We start from the raw sequence: 19,087 nt of genomic DNA on the forward strand, positions 1-19,087 counted from the left end.
CCAAACCACAGCAGCTGCCTCTCCCCAAAAGCAGGTACAACAGAAGAGTTCACTGCAGCCAACCCCCAGATAAGGGGAGAAAAGTTCAACAGTCTTTATTTCATTAAGCACATTATTAGTAGTAGTGGCTATTACCATATCTTCAGTAATATAATTGTAATCTTCATAAATGCAACGATTTCCTTTATTTATATTATTCCTGCTCTATCATAAATCTTTTACAGAATTTGGTTAGCAAAAATAGTCGGTGTGTATTATGTAATATCGCTCTTTTAAATGTACAAATATATTTCCATTCGGAACGGGGAAAAGAATTCTCTGAGAAAAGGCCTCTGGGACTTCAGGAGTACTTATTACATCACAGCGAAAGGGGAGGAGCAAGTGAGGCTTCGCCACATGGGTCAGACAGGCCCCGCCCACTGGCACTACAAAGGCCACATCATGGCAACGCGAGCAGATCCCGAACGTGTGAGGGCGGGGTAGTGGAGTAAAGGACAGCCTGTGCCAGTGGGAAGACCGTTGGCTTCTACCTCCTCCATTCAAGTTAAGGAACAAAAATTAAATTAAATGCTGGTAATGTCTAACCCACACGTCACAGAAGCGTAACAAGTTTGCTCCAAAGTGTGGACAAAAGCTTGCGTCAAACACATGACCCAACACAATGCTTAAGATCCTGACCTATATAAACTCAGTGCAGGCCCTGGTATCCGCGGGAATGAATGAGTTCCCCCCCCCCCCAGGATACAGAACCACACCTCTTAGCACCTCAGGCACGTGCTCCACTGTGAGCACTAAGTGCAGTAAATTTCTCATACTTTACACATACTTTTTCAAATGTTTACAGTTACTCACTCTCGTGGGAGTACAAGGTTTGTGTAGAATACAGAGTAGCAGCTACTATGGTTCTGTGCAGTTTTGGTTATGGGGCGGCAGGAGAAGGGGGTGTGCTACGGTTACACACTTCCGCATTTGTAAAGAAGGCAGTGAGTGAAAGGGGGGGAGTTTTCACGAACAAGACTGCAAGCTATTTTTTCCACTCCTTTTTAAAACTTGCCTACTTGTAGGGATGTCACAGATTGGTGTGCAGGGTAATCTATTCAATTATTTGACTTGATCACTTGACATGATTGATTGAGTATTGGGATTATTTTCATCATTACAATTTCTTACATTTAAAATGCTTAAACTGTAGATAGAGCATACTTGTCTTTATAATTATTGTACAGTTGATTCAGGACTGGGACAAAAAGTCTGTCATCATTTGTGAAATAATTTCAAGCCTGAATAGACTACAATAATAAGGTTTATGTCATATTACAATATCTGCTTTATTAATGCAGATTATGAAATAATTCAACGCTCAATGTAAAAGAAGCAAAAAAAAGGGAGCGCTGAATAGCTAGACAATTTAAAAATCAGTTCTAAAATGTGTACTGCTGGAAATGGGAGGAATTATATAGCTATATCTGTAGTAAGCATTTTTAATTTGAAGATGTTACATCAATGCTTGTGACATCCCTACCCACTGACCTGACCACCTACAGAGCTCAACTCCCGTGACCCCCCTACTCCTCAGAGGCACATTGGTTTGGTCCAAAAGGAACACCCCAGAACTTACAGAGGCCTCATCCGGAGACTCCTTGGGAAAAAGTGAAGCAAAGCAGAGAAAAAGCGCAAAAATGCCCTTTGAGATCGCACAACATTTTTAAACTTCTGAAGGCTTTGTTTCTAACAGTGCAAAATGGGAGCCCCACCCCAAAAATCTGAGCAAGTGGACAAGGTGGCCAAAAAACAGGTTGTTTTTGCCTTCAAATTGGTCAGCCAATTCACATTATTACTTAAAAAAAGAAAGATTAAAAGCACTTCCAGCTACGATTACAGCACGCCCATCCCTGTCTAAACAGAACACGCGAATATGATGAATGTAGACGTATTGCCAAACGGGCTCCAGTATTAAAAAATAGTGAATTTTCTCCTCCTGCCCTCATAACAGGCACTTGGTCATATATCCCCATTTCTAAAATTCATCCGACGTGGTCACAGAACACTACGCAATTGGGACAATTTGCACCCACCACACGCCAATCCAGTGAGGAATCGACTAAAACCCTTTTTTTCCCTTTTCACAGATACTGCATAAGCCAACTGGGTGAGTTGCTCGGTTTCAGCCACAAAGAAAACCTGAGCCTGGTGGCTAATTGCACTAAAAAAAAAAAAAAAAAAAGAATTAAAGCAAGATTCTGTAAGTATGTGAACCTAAAGACATGTTGAGATACAAATGCTGTATAACAGAACTATTTGAATCAAGATGTATATACGTATAGCGTACCTGTCCAAAGGGACGAAAAGAACACGGCCAATGATGACTGATGTGATGAAAACATATTACTCAAGATATAGGTAAAGGCAGCTAGGTAGGTGACTGTGACAATTCACTTTAAAATGAATCATGTTTTAAAAAAGGACAAAAGAGAAATGGAGTGACATAAATAAAGAGAAATAAAAAAAATGTAAAAGCCAAAGTGAGTATAAAAAACAAAAAAAAACATAATTGCTCTTCATTCTGCTCACTTTGACTGTAATCACTAAGACTAGAAAATGGATAGAATTTCATTTGAACTATGACCTCAGGGGGGACGTACTGATGCAGCAGTAATGACACGGTAATGAAAAGAGGGAGGCGTGGTACGAGGACTGGTCTTGGTGTGGGAACGAACACGGCAGGTCTGGTGAGGATTAATTCACACAGAGCCATTCTGACCTCCGCCTGAACTCTGAACCAAATCTTATTCAAACGTACGTGCCGCTTCTTTAGATATAAAGGGATCTTACTGAGTCAGTCAGTCATAATAAATAGCATTTAAAGACAAAACAACAGATCAGCATGGTGAGGCGAAGGGCTTGAGGGAAACAATTGGCTTGTTTTGTTATTGCATAACAGTGCTATACTCCCCTCAAGTTTTTCTTTTTAGCAGCGTGGCATCCAGTCATTGGTTGCCCGGCGTCACTGGACGTCACCTGATGCAGCACAGTGTCTGGCATCGGGTGAGTGGAGGGGGAGCTGGAGGCAGAAATCTCAGGCAAAGTACATGGTCCTCAGCGTGTCATGGTGGATCTGTACAGCTTTGGCCAGAGCTTGCGGGTCGCGCCCATTACTCTGACCAGAAACATGGCTGCCCTCCGCACTGGACACACACACACACAAAGAATTGTGAGTGAAGAGGGAAATAAATAAATAATATAATATATTTATATAATGTGTGTGTGTATATAGAGGCCAAAAAGTTTGGACATAACTCCACATGTGTTCATTCAGAGTTTTGATGCCTTCAGTGAGAATCTACCAACGTAAATGGTCATGAAAATAAGAAAACACATTGAATGAGAAGGTGTGTCCAAACTTTTGACCGGTACTGTGTGTGTGTGTGTGTGTGTGTGTGTATATGAAAATATACATTATTTCAGAGTCTAACCTGTCATGTTCTTTGTCCACTAGGTGGTACCGAGCGCGGAACGCCACCAGATGGGCATAGTAAGCAGGTGCGGGAATAGAGACGGAACGAGTGCAGCGTACGTAGGTGTGGCACAGTTGGTACGTCAGCAACTGGAACTCATCAGCTGTAAAGCAGTTGTCGTCCCACAGGACGTGGTAGTGTGACGGGCGACTGGTACCCTGGAGGTGGATGAAGAGAGGTTCAAATTCATGGTAGGGACTTCTATAACCTTTAATCACAGTTGATATAAGAATCTAAAGGTAGTTCTGCCTTTGTATAAAAAAAAATATATGTGTTTATTTCCCAAATATATTAGAATATGTGTTCCTGTGTTTTTGTACTTGTATGTTTGTGAGAACAAAATGTACAGTGGAAAATACTATTCCTGTACCAACACTACCATGATACACATAACAATGAAAAGTGTGCGTGTGTGTGTGTGTGTTTAGTCAATGAGATACAAAATCTGATAACCTGGATCCCAGCGTGACTGCAGAGGTAAAAGTCAAACTCATATGGATGGGTGATGTCCGTGTCCACAGTTGTACCTGCAGGAATGTTACCGCTTCGTCCAACCTTATAACATAAACAAATACATCATTTTTTAACAATTGCACAATGTGTAACTTTCAGTGCATTCAGTGCAAGAAGACCACCAACATTATAAAACTGCATTTTTAAAGAACAAAGAATTCAGCACAAGACTGATTACTTGAGTGATTGATGTAGACATCATACCACACATGCCTGAAATAAAATCAAGCTTATGCTGTAACTATGCAGTTATGTATAAAGGGAACTGCATAAAACAAAACCTAAATGTTTATACATTGAAGAGAAAAAACTAAATGTGACAGAACATAATACACAAAAGGAGACATGGGAGTGCGCACCCTCTCGTTGCGGTCTGCACAGAAAAGACGTGTGTGGTGGCGTTTCTGCACCACAATGTAGGTGATGCCGGGCTGGTACTCTTTCTCCAGGCTGATGCAGGCCTCACGAATGGCCAGCAGCTCGTAGTAGAGCACCTGCCAATGAAAAAGTCATATTTAGGTTTCACCAGCCGGTATTACAGTATTGAAAATGTTATAGCTGAACCTGTGTCCAAGAAAAATACAATGTGGAGCGGAAAGCAAGCTTCCCCAAAACATGTACCATATAATCAAAATCTGTTTTTTGTACATTTGTACTTTTTCTTCTTCAGTAAGGAATATATCACGAAGGTGGTTGACAGCACTCCTGCAATATACCCATTAGCATACAGTATTGTGTTCCCATTGTTATTTTGGCCAATATGTCAGATTAGTGCTGCACAATTAATCTAATCGCAATCGTAATGTCAGTCTGTGCGATTAAATGAACGCAAAAAGATGCGATTTAAATGATTAGTACATGGATTGGATCGGATATGTTGCTGATCCATTCTCATTCTCTCAAAGTTGGCGAGCTGACTGAAGTCTCACATCTCACGTCTCAGTCGGATGTGACGTGTTTGGTCACATGACTTTCGATTCGGAGACATATGGGTAGACGGCGCATGACGAGCTGCATCGTACGTCAACGTCGCCGTCATATTGCGAGAGGCTCTGCTGTGGTGTGAAGCATATACATGTCTATGGAGAGAAGTACAAAAAATGCCTCACTCTTGTGCTGCTTGGGGCTGTACAAACCGCTGTACGCTCCAAACCAGATCCCGGGGGTTACATAGGTAAGGCTGGACAATTGTTTTGAATATATTTGGCCATTATAAAATCCCGTTTTATTACTCTTAACCTTAGCTAAGCTAGGCCAAGCTAGCGAAGCTATGCATTCCTGTGTTCAAGTCAGCCTCCAAACAACGTTTTGGCTAAACGTATACATTAACTATTTAGACTGTTCTTAGCTGTTTAGTTAACTTTTTTCAAACTTTGAAGGTTTCCTAAAGAAATTCACCTCAGTTTACAAATCTTAACCTTAGCTAAGCTAGCAAAGCTATGCATCCCTGTGTTCAAGTCAGCCTCCAAACAACGTTTTGGTTAAACGTAAGAACTAAAATACGGGATTTTATAATGGCCAAATATAATCAAAACAGTTGTTTAGCCTTACCAGGGTTTGTCGTTCGACAGTAATGTAAAGAGTTTTTTGTGATTATTTTATATTTGTAGAATATTGTATTTTGAAAGCACTGGGCATTTCAGGTTGTTACAAGTAGTTTGTATGTTTCACTTTGAAATTAAACATTTCACTATTAGTTTGCGACTTTTCATTGATATACAAGCAAGTGTCCTTTATCATATCGCAAATCTCAATAATCGCAATATGTCTTTTTCCCCAAATCATGCAGCCCTATGTCAGATATAAATATGTTTAATGAGGGGCAGTGGTGGCGTAGCGGTTAAGGAAGTGGCCCCTTAACCAGAAGGTTGCCGGTTCGAATCCTGAGCCGCCAAGGTGCCACTGATCAAAGTACCGTCCTCACACACTGCTCCCGGGTGCCCATCATGGCTACCCACTGCTCACCAAGGGTGATGGTTAAAAGCAGAGGACTCATTTTGTTGTGTCACCATGTTCTGTGTTGGGTATCACAATGACAAATCACTTCACTTTCACATTTTTCACTTTCACTTAATAAAGAAGTCCATGTCATTTCAGCATGCTATATTATGTTTGGTAAAAAGAAATGAGACTTCCTTGCGGCCTTCCAGAGCATTTTTATACTATGGTGTATTTCATTTTTCCTTTTGCACGGAGTTACTGAGCGCTGGAGCAGTGAAGGAAAAAGTAGAAGAGTGGAAAGAAAAACAGTGCAGATAAAAAAAATTAAATAAAAAAAAGGCACACAGTGTCTGAGAAACAGCGCAGTATCTGTGTAAATGAGAGTAAAGGAGACGCTTACTTGTCGGAACTGGCCTTCAGACACACCGTCACGATAAAAGATGATCCTGGTGGGCTTGTAACGGGTGGACTTGTAAAACTGGATCAGCAGCTCGCGCACCATTGAGGCCAGATCCTGGATGACTTCCTGTCTGGGCCGCTGAACCCGCACCGTGGCACAGTACCTACTTGGGTGGGCATCCATGCTGCCGACCACCTGGAGGGAGAAACAAGGGGAACAGATGAAACCAAAAAGAGCAGGAGGAGGGAACAAAGCTGGGCCTCAGAAGACGTGGAGACATCTCACCGCTGCGATTGACGGCTTCTTTCCATCTCCCGCCGGAGGGTGTGTAACATCTGCTCCCAAGAAGATGACTGGCTGCTGAAAAACAGTGGGGCTGAAACAGAGAAATAGAATTCAGATGCCATCCATGGTCGCGGTGAACCTTAATTGGGAAAAAAACGTGCTTCTGCTTCTGTTGCATCTGACATGTTTATAATTCTCGTGTACAGTGAGCAGTCAGATCACGTCCAAGCATTGGACCATTTCTATTTTTTATTTCTTCGCATGCAACCGAAGTCGTACAATTCAAGTTGGGTGTTTACCAAACGGCAAAAGAAAGTCGCTCGGTGTGTGCACAGCTTCGGTGTGGGCGGAGTCAGTCTTACCGCTGATGCGGCACCAGGATGTTGTTGATGCCACCCAGTTTCACGTTGATCTTGAGGCAGAGGTTGGAGAGGGTCTGAGGCGACGTCTTCACCACGTTCTTCACCTGCACACACTGAGTGGCCATGCCCAGGAGTGTGTCACCCACGCGCTTCACCTCAGCTACAGCGTAAATGGGGTGGGGATAAGGAGTCAAACTTAGTTTAAAACGAATGTAGATTCTCTGCTCCTCCTGGTTCACAATCTCCACCTCGTCCAAATGTTTCTCGCTCTGATTCTCTTAATTCCTCGGTCACCATTTGCTCCTCCCTCTTCTTAAAGGTCCCATGACATGAAATTTTCACTTTGTGAGATTATTTAACATTAATACGAGTTTCCCTAGTCTGTCCATGGTCATGTAGTGCCTAGAAATGGAGATAGTTGTATCGAGTGCTTTGCTCATTCTGCTTCGCCGTTCAAAGAGCAGCAGGATCTGGAACTTGTCCCCTAATGTAGTCATAAGAGGAAAGGTTACATGACGTTCTGATGGCGCCAAACATTGTGGTTGGTGAACGGTGTCGATGACGTCATTTCTGCGAACGCCCCCTCAACCTCTCTCCTCCTCATTATCATTTAAAGCTACAGACACAGAAACGGCGCGTCCTGGGGAAATCTCACTGTGGGACTGGTTCAAAGTGGCTGTAATTCTGCACCACGGCAGAATTTCGTTAAGAGACTTCAGATACAGTATAAGGAAACCAATAATAAATAAATAAATAAATAAAAACTCATGTCAGGGGACATTTCAGGCTCTTCATTGTATAAAAGCCTGAACATTTACATTATCAGACGCCCATATCCAGTGCGCCTTACAAATCAGTATTTACAGGGACAGTCCCCCTGGAGACACTCAGGGTTTAAGTATCTTTCTCAGGGACACAATGGTATAGTAAGTGGGGTTTGAACCTACCGCTCCAATACATAATGAACATTTCCAGGTCCTCCCTATTTTGTGTTCTCTGTCTTGTGCTCCTGATTACCCAGTTGGGTATCTCTGTAATTATCAGCATAAACATGTCTTGCCGTGTTCCGTCGTCATTCTGTCACTTGTCATTTCACTCTGTATGTATGTTTGGTGTCTGTGTCAGGGTCCTGTGTGCCCTGTTTAATGTATTAAAACTTGAATTCTGCGTTTGCATTTTCTTCTCGCCACGAGTTCCTGGCACAAAGTTGCCCACCTGCATCTCCAACGAATATCTTGGAAACTGTGTGGGATTTCACTAATCTCTCTGCTGTCATTCCCATTCTACACAGGTGCAGAAAACTGAACACCAAAAGCAAGATACATGCTGTCTGTTTAAACATAATGTTAGGATTTATACTCAATGGTCATGATGTACTCATCACATGTGGAACAAGCCACAATACATCGAGTATATCCAACATAATCACTTACAAGCATTAAAAAATATATATTGCATAATGTTACAATACTTGAATCAAGATTCAATTATTCCATCGCCCGTCACTAGTTCACAGCCATTTCCATAGTTTTTTTGCTACATATACCAACATCTGACCGTCTGCATTCATCTTCGACACTCTACACCTCCTCATAACCTTTATTCCCTTCATCAGCATGCCCACTGAAGTCTGCACCAATCACTTTTTTTCCCTTGGGGGCACCAACTCTCTCATCCTTCTCACAACAAACCAGCAGGGCATGTGCACCATTAACATTAATCACCACCCCTTCAATTATACTTCACACTCATTACTCTGTCTGACACTCCAGAACACTCTTAACATGCCCTTCCTTCACAATAACACCTGCCCCATTTCACCTGCCATTCAGCCATTCCAGCCTTTGGGCCAGTGGTGGCCTAGTGGCTAAGGGACCGGATCCATAAGCAGAACGTTGCCAGTTTGAATCCCGAACCACCATGGGGGCACTGAGTAAAGCACCGTCACCACACACTGTTCACCGGGCGCCTGTCATGGCTGCCCAATGCTCACCAAGGGTGATGGTTAAAAGCAGAGGACACATTTAATTGTGTCACCATGAGCTGTTCTTTGTGGCAATCACTTCACTTTCAATATGTCCATTAGATGGAAAAAGGACATGTGTATTAGGATCTAGAGGTCTTAGATGACATTAATGTATGAAGAGCGTCTGTACCATAGACAGGTGTCTTGCCAGGCAGTATGACTATGATGAGCTGCAGGCCTGCATAGGTGTTCTTCAGATGCCTGAACATGGGCTCCACGCTGTCGGCCCCCTGGGCGTACTTGCAGAAACAAGGTTGGCCCTGGATGGGCATCCCAGCGTCCTTAGAGATCTTCCTCAACTGCTCTGTAAAACTCCTGGAGGGAAAGAAAGATTGTTTCTCAGTTCAAGTCTAAGAAAAATACCACAGAAAGCGTGTCTAGAAGAATACAGAAACCACCAGCCACACTACTACCGATTTATTAATATTGAAAAAAATTTGGATTGCAGAATATTTATCCTGGTGTGCTGCAGTTGGAGACATACAATGAATCACAAATTAACGTGGCAAAGAAAGCATTTTGTTTAGATAATTCCACATTTGGCCGAATATTTAGTCATTTGTTCTTAATTGTGGGGAAAAAAAAAATCTACTGTTATTACTGATCTATGTTACCTATGGATCTGTGATATAGCTATCAGTGTTGTTGCTAAGCAACATCATTCAGATAGAAGTTTGTCATCTCAAGTTGCAGCAGGAAACAATGATATTAAAAAGTTTCTTTGTGGACACTAAGAATGTGACAGTATTTACACGCTGTGTGTACGTAATTAATGACCAGCGCTTTGAGGGTGTGACACTCACTTGAGGATCTCCTCTCTACACTGTCTCTGCGTGGCGAAGCAGGCGATGGCCCACATCTTGATCTCCACCCCGGTGTGGAACTGCTTCCCTCTCATGTCCCACACGCCGTGACTGGGAGTGGCCACCGTGCGGTTCTGCAATGACAGTGAACCATTCATCTGCTAGGCTTACACCACACAAAGAGAATTTGTACATGCATGGAATAAACATATAAAATGCAAAAAAAAAAAAAAAAAAAAAAAAAAAGCAAGTGAACAACCTGCCTGTTTTAGTTAGTTATTGGAGCTATTTCTATTGCTTAAAATCTATTTGTTATGGGTGCATTACAAAAAAAAATAAATAAATAAAAAGTACAAATTCATGCAATCTGAAATCTACAATGTATCCAGCCATCAATCATAGCCACACACAACATAGCAAAGAAGGTGATTTAAAGGAAAGGTACCATAAAGGGGTCAGAGCTCACCCTGCCGCCATACTGCAACATGGGTGCAGGCAGGACACGGCCCGTCACCTCTGCCATCTCGTCTCGCACGCGGAACTGGAACTCCTGGACGAACGGGTCTATGTCATAGTTGGCGTTGCGTACCTGAGACAGAGAAGATATTCATCATGGCTTTGCGCCCAGGAGCTATTTAAACGATATTTACTATTGTAAACTGTGAATTTGATTTGAGCTGAAAATAATAAAAGCAAAAACAAGCACAATAAATTGAGAATTTTATGTGATTTCCCAGCTGAAACAACTATGATTCCTTACAAGAAGACTCCAGCAGAAACCTCTTTCTAAAAAAGCGACTGATGCAGTGACCTACTCACCAGCCTGCTGATCTCCTCCTGCCTGTCCGGAGCGGAGCGAGCAGTCGCTTTGATCATTGTGGAAGTCTGGTTATCCGTCAGCTTTTTTATACACCGCTGGCCGGCTACTATGTTACACACCTATAAAAAAAAAAAAAAAAAAAAAAACGAGGAAAACGTGAATGGTGGAAGACTTTGATCAGACCCATCTCAATAATACACAGTTCAATAACACAGTTAAAAAAAAAAAAGAACAATTACAACATAAAATTAATGTAACTAATTACATTTCAATACATGAATTAACAATTATAATTGACCAATTTAATAAAGATACTATAATAACAGCCACCACAAGGTCAGACTTCAAGCCTCATTATTGCAGTTAACAATTTTTACTTATAACATGCTATTTCTGCTTCATTTACACTAGGGATTCACCGATACCGGTATCTGGTATCGGCCTCGATACCACATTTTCGAAAGTACTCGTACTCGTTAAAAGTCCGCCGATACTGGGGACTGATAGCATGGTCTGAGAAATGTCTGTGTTTGAGCGGCGTGTAAGGGGTTAATCACAGGTGCCGAGTGCCCGCTGCAGCAAACTCTTGCAAGACGAGAGAAAATGTCCAGAGACAATCCACGTGCTGTGACAATAACACGGGCAATAATCGAGTGACCAGTCACTCTCGGAGGTAGAAAATGTGGGATTCCTGCGTCTCCTCCATGTTGTGGAGCCCAGATATGAGGTCCCAAGCCGCCGCTACATGACTGCCACGGAGCTGCCTAAACGACACGACTCCACAGCCTACTGCAAGCCTCCTCTGCGTTTAGTTTCACCGCGGATATTTGGACCAGCAGTGTTGGCCCCGTATCGCTACTTAGCCTAAGTACTCATACTCGTACTCGGTTTCCAAAAAAGTGGTATCGGTGCACCCCTAATATACACTGCCAATACAACACATCTGGGAACCCTGTAGTATCCGACATTTATCTCCAGCAATCCACATTCCATACGCAAAGATGAGTTGGCTGAATTAATTAAATCGCTATAAAATCAACTTATCAGTACGGCTATAATCAACCTCCCCTCAATCTTTGTTTCAGAGACACTTCGGTGACTTCTTTCTATTGGTCGCATGACAATGCGCTGCCCACTGCTCACTAAGGGTGATGGTTAAATGCAGAGGACACATTTCACTGTGTGCACCGTGTGCTGTGCTGTTGTGTGTCACAATGACAATCACTTCACTTCAAATGCATCACATCATGTAAATGTCAAAGTTCAAATTAAACTTCTGCACTGTGCGTAGAAGGATGTGTAGCGCAAAATCGCTATTTAGGGACACATGCTGCAAGGTTGTGAGGGTGATGCATGCCAGTTATATCATTAACCACGCCCACTTTCCGCGCTGAAGTGACACGAGCGTCATGTAAGCGGCAGTGGGTGAGAGCCCTCCCTGCGAGTTAATATCCAATCACTGTTGTGTCTCCACCCACTGCTGCTGTAGGATGAACATCATGAAGAAAAAGCATTCACGCAGATGCTGGACTTTCCATCTTTCTCGCCATTTATGAACTATTTTTATGAAGTATATCAACCTTACTATGTCCGGTTCAACAACTTGACATGTTCAGACATGAAACAATACAGAGGTCACACATTGTGAAAGTAAAGTGACTGTCATTGTGAAGCACAGCACATGGTGACACAACAAAATGTGTCCTCTGCTTTTAACCATCACCCTTGGCGAGTAGTGGGCTGCCCACTACCACTGCTACTGTTCTGTTCAAAAGCGAAAGTAAAATACAATGGGAGCTCATTAAAAGCTGGTTTAAACTACACAAGTGCAGGCTGATGGCTGCGCCCACCACAAAACACAGTTTAAAGTAAATGACGTAACGCCGTTACATTAAGCACTGGCGGTTGAGTTTGTTTACTTTCTCCACATTCAGTCCCCGTCACCACTGCTCGAAATCTGCATTCTGTGGAAAGCTTCCACCACGAGCCTGCCGGCGTGCAAAACAAGTCTCTAATGGAAGTAACCGGCCCTTTCCGAAGCCATGTTAAAGAAATGGAGACGGCATATAATCGGAAGCTCACCTCCAGGGGCAGGTAGGTGTGTTTCTGCTCCTGCCCCACCTGCAGGCAGGGCAGGTGAGGGTAGCTGAGCTGCAGGTTGTACTTCTCCCGGAAATACTGAGCCACGGTGCGTTCTACCGTCTGCCCGTTCTCCAGCTGCAAGGGGAACCTGAGGGGCGCAAGCAGACAAATCAATTTGAGAAAAGGCTAGAACGTTCCTTACCATCTCAAAGTGTAACTGGCTCAGGGGAATTAAACACACATTTTATGATCTTTAAACGCTTTTAAAATGTTGCTTTGCAACGATAAAGCTGCAACCAAGACATGTTTTCAGCCATGTTAAGTATAATTCCAAGGAGTTAAACCGGTCAGCTCGAAGGGACCTGTGGACTGTACAGGAAAACATCTGGAATTATAGAGTATTGTTTATGCATGTGTGGTAGTGGCCTAGTGGGTAACACACTCGCCTATGAACCAGAAGACCCAGGTTCAAATCCCACTTACTACCACTGTGTCCCTGAGCAAGACTCTTAGCCCTGAGTGTCTTCAGGGGAGACTGTCCCTGTCACTACTGATAATAAGGTGCTGTGGACAAATGGCGTAAATGTAAAATGTACACTTGAAAATGGAACCTAGAGTTGCCCTTGAGTCTAGTTTTAAGGAGTGAAACTAGATATTTATTATAACTTTTGCTACTCTTATGCAATTGCGCTTGGCAATTTTACAAGGTATTTTTTACGTATTGTTTAACAACTGACATTTTTAGCAAAAAGAACATGTCTATTATGCATACATAAGCATTGTATGAACATATTTGAAATGAATATTGACCAGTACACCAATGCTTATTATTATGTCCATGCCCTGAAAGCAGTTAGACACACACTACACCCATTATAAAAAGCTTCAGTCGGCGGGCCTACACTGAGCTTCTTACGTCTGTTGGCTTGCAGGACGGCGAGTCACGTTGCATACTCTGTACTTCCGCCTCATGGTGCCACAGTGTGTCACCTCCACCTTCAGACCTGGAGATGGGCGGAGAAAAAAAAAAAAGAAGCATCAATAACAGAGGGGCAGTGGTGGCCTAGCGGTTAAGGCCGGTTCAAATCCCAATATGCCAAGGTGCCATTGAGCAAAAGCTCTGTCCCCACACACTGCTCCCCGGGCGCCTGTCATGGCTGCCCACTGCTCACTCATTTATGGCATTTATCAGATGCCCTTATCCAGAACGACTTCAGTAGTTACAGGGACAGTACCCCTCGAGCCATTTAGGGTTAAGTGTCTTGCTCAGGGACACAATGGTAGTAAGCGGGATTTGAACCTCGGTCTTCTGGTTCATAGGCGAGTGTGTTACCCACTAGGCTACTACAACCCCACCACTCAAGGTGATGGGTTAAATGCAGAGGACAAATTTCACTGTGTGCATCGTGTGCTGTGCTGCTGTGTATCACATGTGACAATCACTTCACTTTAATAAATCCAACATCTAACAGACATATCAGAGTTTCCTCTTTGGTGTGCTTCAGCTATCGGGAACCTAGAATTCAGGTATATGGAAACCTCATTAAAGTTAGATAAAGTTATATATAATAAAGTTTTTTAACTGTAGCAAATGGGCACAAACCTTTGATCTCTTTGGTGAATTTGACCCTGTGTGAGTCGGTGAGGGGGCGAGGCTGCTCGTCGATGTTGTGGATGTCAAGGACCTCACACATAAACTGTATTACTGGCTGCGCCTTATAAAAAGCAGTGGCAGAAACTACAGGCAAGAAGAGAACGATGGCATTAAACATATATATATTTATATAATGAGTACAGAAGGTTCTTTAGCAGCAGTACGGTTATCTATATAAGACACGTATGATAATTAGCTCACAGGGGAAAAAAAGGAAATGGGTTACAGTTTATAGGCCATAATGCCATAAGGTCATAATGACAGAAGAAACCCAGACCAGGCATCTGGAATTTAAAGAGAGTTTTTATGATTGTGTCTAATAAGTATTAAATAAAATGAAAGACTGGCTGAATTAAGTCAAATGCCTTCAAAAAAAAAAAAAAAAAAAAACTGCCCACAGTGAAGCCTTTATTGAGATATGAATCATTCCAAGTTGGTTTTATCCTCTCATGAGTCACTTTATCCTGAATGTTTCAGGATGACTCCAAATCCATGATTTAAAGAAAAAAAAAAAAAAGTTTCCAGACATGCTGATATAATGAGTCACTCATAACTCACCGTCGATGTTCAGCATCATCTTCCACATGGCTGGGCGTACGGACTGATGAAAGCCAAACCACACCTCCCTGCCTCCACCCAGGGGATGGTCATACCCTTCCGGAGAGGAGAAGAAAGACCTTCCCACAGGCGTGTACCTAAACGGAAACAAGTCCAAAAAGAGATCATAATGACGCAGACACACACGCGTCAACTTTGGCTAATCTGACAACTGTGGAAATAAAAGTTGGCCTGAATGAGATCATTTCAGCCAGCATAAGATATTATATTGTAATTATAAAGTTCATCTACTTCACAGTTCCCTGGATTTTAACTTGCCATCAAAACCAGTTCAAAAATACAGACAGCATTTCACATTGATCGTAGTTAAATAACTCATCTAATCTAATAATCTAATAACCTCTTATGAGCAATCACGTGCATTTTGTTTACCACATACTCGCTGCCCATCGGATTTATATTTGTATAATGCCTTACAGAAAAATGACTTAAGAGTGCGGTAAATAATGTTAAATAATATACATCCATCATGTTTCTGGATACACACATTTTTGCTCAGCAAATAAAGGATTTTTGCTCATTCGTAATATGTAATCTAACAATGACAACACTACTTTGAACTGATGAAAGAGGTCTAGACTGAACCTCATGGAAGGCAGATGGCGGAGGACCACGTCCACAGCGTGCACAGGGTTGGTGCTGATGGGCTTGTCCAGGTCCATCATCTCCGGCATGCTCCTGCCCGTCAGCACCTCATGCAGCATGTGCCAGCTGACCAGCGAAACAAACTTGATGGTGACTTTAAATGGACGGTCCTTCCCACCTTCCCCAGGTAGCGTAACGTCAAGATCCACCTTAAAAAAAAAGGTGTTATATTATATTTCACACAAGCTAAATATCTGTGGGTATGTTTGACGCCATTCTGTGTTTTGGTGTAGAATCCATTCAAATTTGCAGAAGCCCAAAACACAGTGTACCTGTTGAATGAGCAAGTCTGCAAATATTTGGGCAGTGGTGGCCTAGCCGTTAAGGAAGAGGCTACCTGTCATGGCTGCACACTGCACACCAATGTGTTAAAAGCAGGGGACACATTTCGTTGCGTCACCACGTGCTGTGCTGCAATGCATCACAATGACGATCACTTCGCTTTCACTTCATTTGGTTTGTGGCCTCAACACTGACAGATTATGACGCACAGTACGCACGCAACACAAACGTTAACAACGCAAAAGTACGGGTACGCATATGTAGCTGACAGCAAGTATCTATCTGCCTTAACGCTGCCACATTACAACTTACCCCAGCAGCGGCCACGGGCAACGGGTTAGCAGTGTAGAGGCTCTTTTTGCCATCGTACACCGGCCGGCGATCCCCAAAAATGGTCACCTTGAAGTGCTGCACCATGGAGTCAACAACCTCCCTATATAATAAATAATTACAAAAAAATTACACACTAAACCTTTCATGTATTAATCATAAAACCTTTTTTTCACACAAACATTCACTGCATTATCAGCAATTTAACAGTATTTTTTATCAGAATTCAGTATCAAATAAGAAAGAAACACTAGACTAATATTAATTCATTTTCTAAATTAAAAGCAGGTCACATACGCTGCCAAAATCATAACATTTTAATTCAACCAACAATGTTTTCCAGTATTTGTTAAATGCGGGAACACTTGCACCTCTAATCATATTTTGGGTCGAGTTATTTTTGGAAGTTTTGAGCCAAGTACATAAAACCAAGTACTGTGTCATGAAACATCACACAGTGAGAAGCAGAGTACAGGACGTCCTACATGCCTGTTGACTCGACGGGGGCACTTGTCCGGCTTGATGTCCACGTCATACAGGTAGACGTCCATTTTGGGGATTTCCACCTGGAAGCAGTTGGCCAGCAGCTTGATGGGTTTCCCCACGGTGCCATAGCCTGGCCTCCGAGGCACAGAAAAAAGGGACTGTGCCCCAACGGCTCCTGTGGAGGGACAAAATGGAAGAACTTCTAAACTAGGCCATGCTGAATGCAAACTGAATATTTCCTGCCATGAATTAATGATTCGTAATAAACTGAATGGAGATATCACGATTTGCCTATTAATAAACCTGTTCTGGGGTGCAGCACAGTCAAATTGAGGGGATCTGCATGAATATTTTTACACAGGGCCCAGACTGGGTTTCTGAAACAGAGGTTGCCACGGCGATAGAGCAGATGTTATGAGAGGGCAGGGAACGGTTTGACCTCCCACTCCTGCAGTATCTCATGTCCCTGCGTGGCGTAGCCATGCCAACGAGACCCACGTGGCTGCAAAATTCTCTAGGCACTAACGGGCACCGGGAAGGGGTGAAAAGCAGGCGTGTAACATCATGACAACTTCGTCCACACACCTGCACACCAGACTGTGTAACGCTGATAAATATCAGCAATGTATTGTGTGTGTAGCAATGTATTGTGGAACAGAAAAAAAAAAAAAAAACATGTTCAAATCAAGTCTAAACAGGGATGTGAGGGACTTATCCCTCTCTACCTATAAATTCCACCTGAAACGCATGCTGGAAGACAGGGTGGGACAACAATCTATGTTGTCTATATCGCTCCTGCGATGATCCATTATCAGTAAGCGAGTATGGTGTGTGGTAGTAGCCTAGTGGGTAACACACTCGCCTATGAACCAGAAGACCCAGGTTCAAATCCCACTTACTACCATTGTGTCCCTGAGCAAGACACTTAACCCTAAGTTGCTCCAGGGGGACTGTCCCTGTAACTACTGATTGTAAGTCGCTCTGAATAAGGGCGTCTGATAAATGCTGTAAATGTATTCAGTATCTGTGATGTAATAACACTTTCCCTTCATTTGATTCTCTCCTGTCAGAGCGTTTCGTACAGCAGAACAACCTAACGCCCAATTGTAAACACTTCACAGACAATGAGTCCAAATAGTTTAGTCACGAGAATGAGCATGGTGATATATTCATTAAGAGAAAGATTTGTAAACTTGTCCAAATGTTTTTTGCGTGGTTGTGCTGACATGGGCAACGATATTTTGAACTTTTACCAATATAACAATGGCAATCATTTCTTGTTTTATTCTTTTTGCAATAACTGATTTTCACAACCACCAGTTCAGTCAACCCCATGACGGAGACGTTGCCGTGACGTCACGATGAGCAGGGGTGGTGCTGTTATCGCGGGCGGAGGCTGTGCGGTTGCCATGGCGCCCACCACCCCGGCAGCGACAGCAGCTGAACACCTGAAGGCCGCGTCACCTGTGCGTGACACGACGCACCGGTCACGTGACGCCGGTTCGCCTCAGCCAATGAAAACCGTGTCGGCGAACGGTCGCCGAGGCTCGATCGCGCAGCCTGATTGGCCGAAGGAAAGTCAGACTCACGATGCGCCCCCCCCGCCGCCAACCTGCTAGCATTAGCTGCAAAGAACGCAGTAATGTCGTGATTACACGCCACGAGGACACCGTGTGATCAGTCTCTTGTGCCCCCGCACGACGCCTTCACGCGTGTTAGTGTGGGAACGGAGGAACGGACGGGGGATTACCTGTACTGATTTCCATTCATGAGGTCTCAGTCCGGATTCTGCCCGGCTCCCAGTGATCCAACTCCGTTCGAGTTTCCCCAACGTCCGCCCCTGCCGGTCCGCAGCTCCGAGTCGCGGCTCCAGTGGCCTAGATCAGCGGCCAACCGCCCCGCTCGGGTGTCCGCCTGGCCGGAGACCTCTGTTCCGGTAAAAAGAAGGGGCGCCGAGAACACTGCGCTTCAGCCTGGAAATATTTATAACATTTATACCGCGACTCGCGGCGCGAAGCTTCGGCTGTTCCAAAATGTCCGAGTTTAAGCGCTACACCATCCACGAGATGGCGGGCCGGCGCTCGTCGTGAGTTTAAAATGTTTAAAAGCGCAGCTTTCCTGCCATTACGCTCCCCCCTGCAAGTTTGAAGTTCCTCTCCCGGCTCCGTCGGGTCTGTAACCGGTTTATCGCTCCCGTCTCCCTCACTACGTCAGGGGAGCCTGCAGGAAATACCATCTGCCGACTGCGACGTCACTTCCGGCGGCCGAACGCCGGCCAGAGGCGCGCCTGGCGCGTCGCTTCCTTTCTGGATGTATTTTTATTGA

At 43.6% G+C, this 19,087-nt stretch overlaps 1 protein-coding gene across 2 annotated transcripts; it reads right to left on the reverse strand.

Moving 5' to 3' along the window:
* Positions 1-70: 70 nt before the first annotated feature.
* On the reverse strand, positions 71-18,990 carry ago3b (argonaute RISC catalytic component 3b). 2 transcript variants are annotated; one of them, XM_028963202.1, is made up of 19 exons: positions 18,513-18,990; positions 16,766-16,937; positions 16,259-16,379; positions 15,605-15,813; positions 14,960-15,096; positions 14,351-14,485; positions 13,664-13,751; positions 12,748-12,895; positions 10,665-10,784; positions 10,312-10,434; positions 9,846-9,979; positions 9,173-9,357; positions 7,017-7,176; positions 6,655-6,745; positions 6,370-6,564; positions 4,388-4,522; positions 3,969-4,070; positions 3,474-3,673; positions 71-3,185 (listed from the first exon to the last, which is right to left on the reverse strand). In XM_028963202.1, the coding sequence occupies exons 1-19, from the start codon at positions 18,526-18,528 to the stop codon at positions 3,077-3,079; spliced, it is 2,580 nt and encodes an 859-aa protein (XP_028819035.1). In that variant the 5' UTR covers positions 18,529-18,990; the 3' UTR covers positions 71-3,076. The 2 variants fall into 2 exon arrangements, with proteins under 2 accessions (XP_028819035.1, XP_028819034.1); XM_028963201.1 differs by having other exon boundaries at positions 10,291-10,434.
* Positions 18,991-19,087: the final 97 nt, after the last annotated feature.

This window comes from Denticeps clupeoides, chromosome 20 (genome assembly GCF_900700375.1).
Source record: "Denticeps clupeoides chromosome 20, fDenClu1.1, whole genome shotgun sequence".
NCBI lineage: Eukaryota > Metazoa > Chordata > Actinopteri > Clupeiformes > Denticipitidae > Denticeps > Denticeps clupeoides.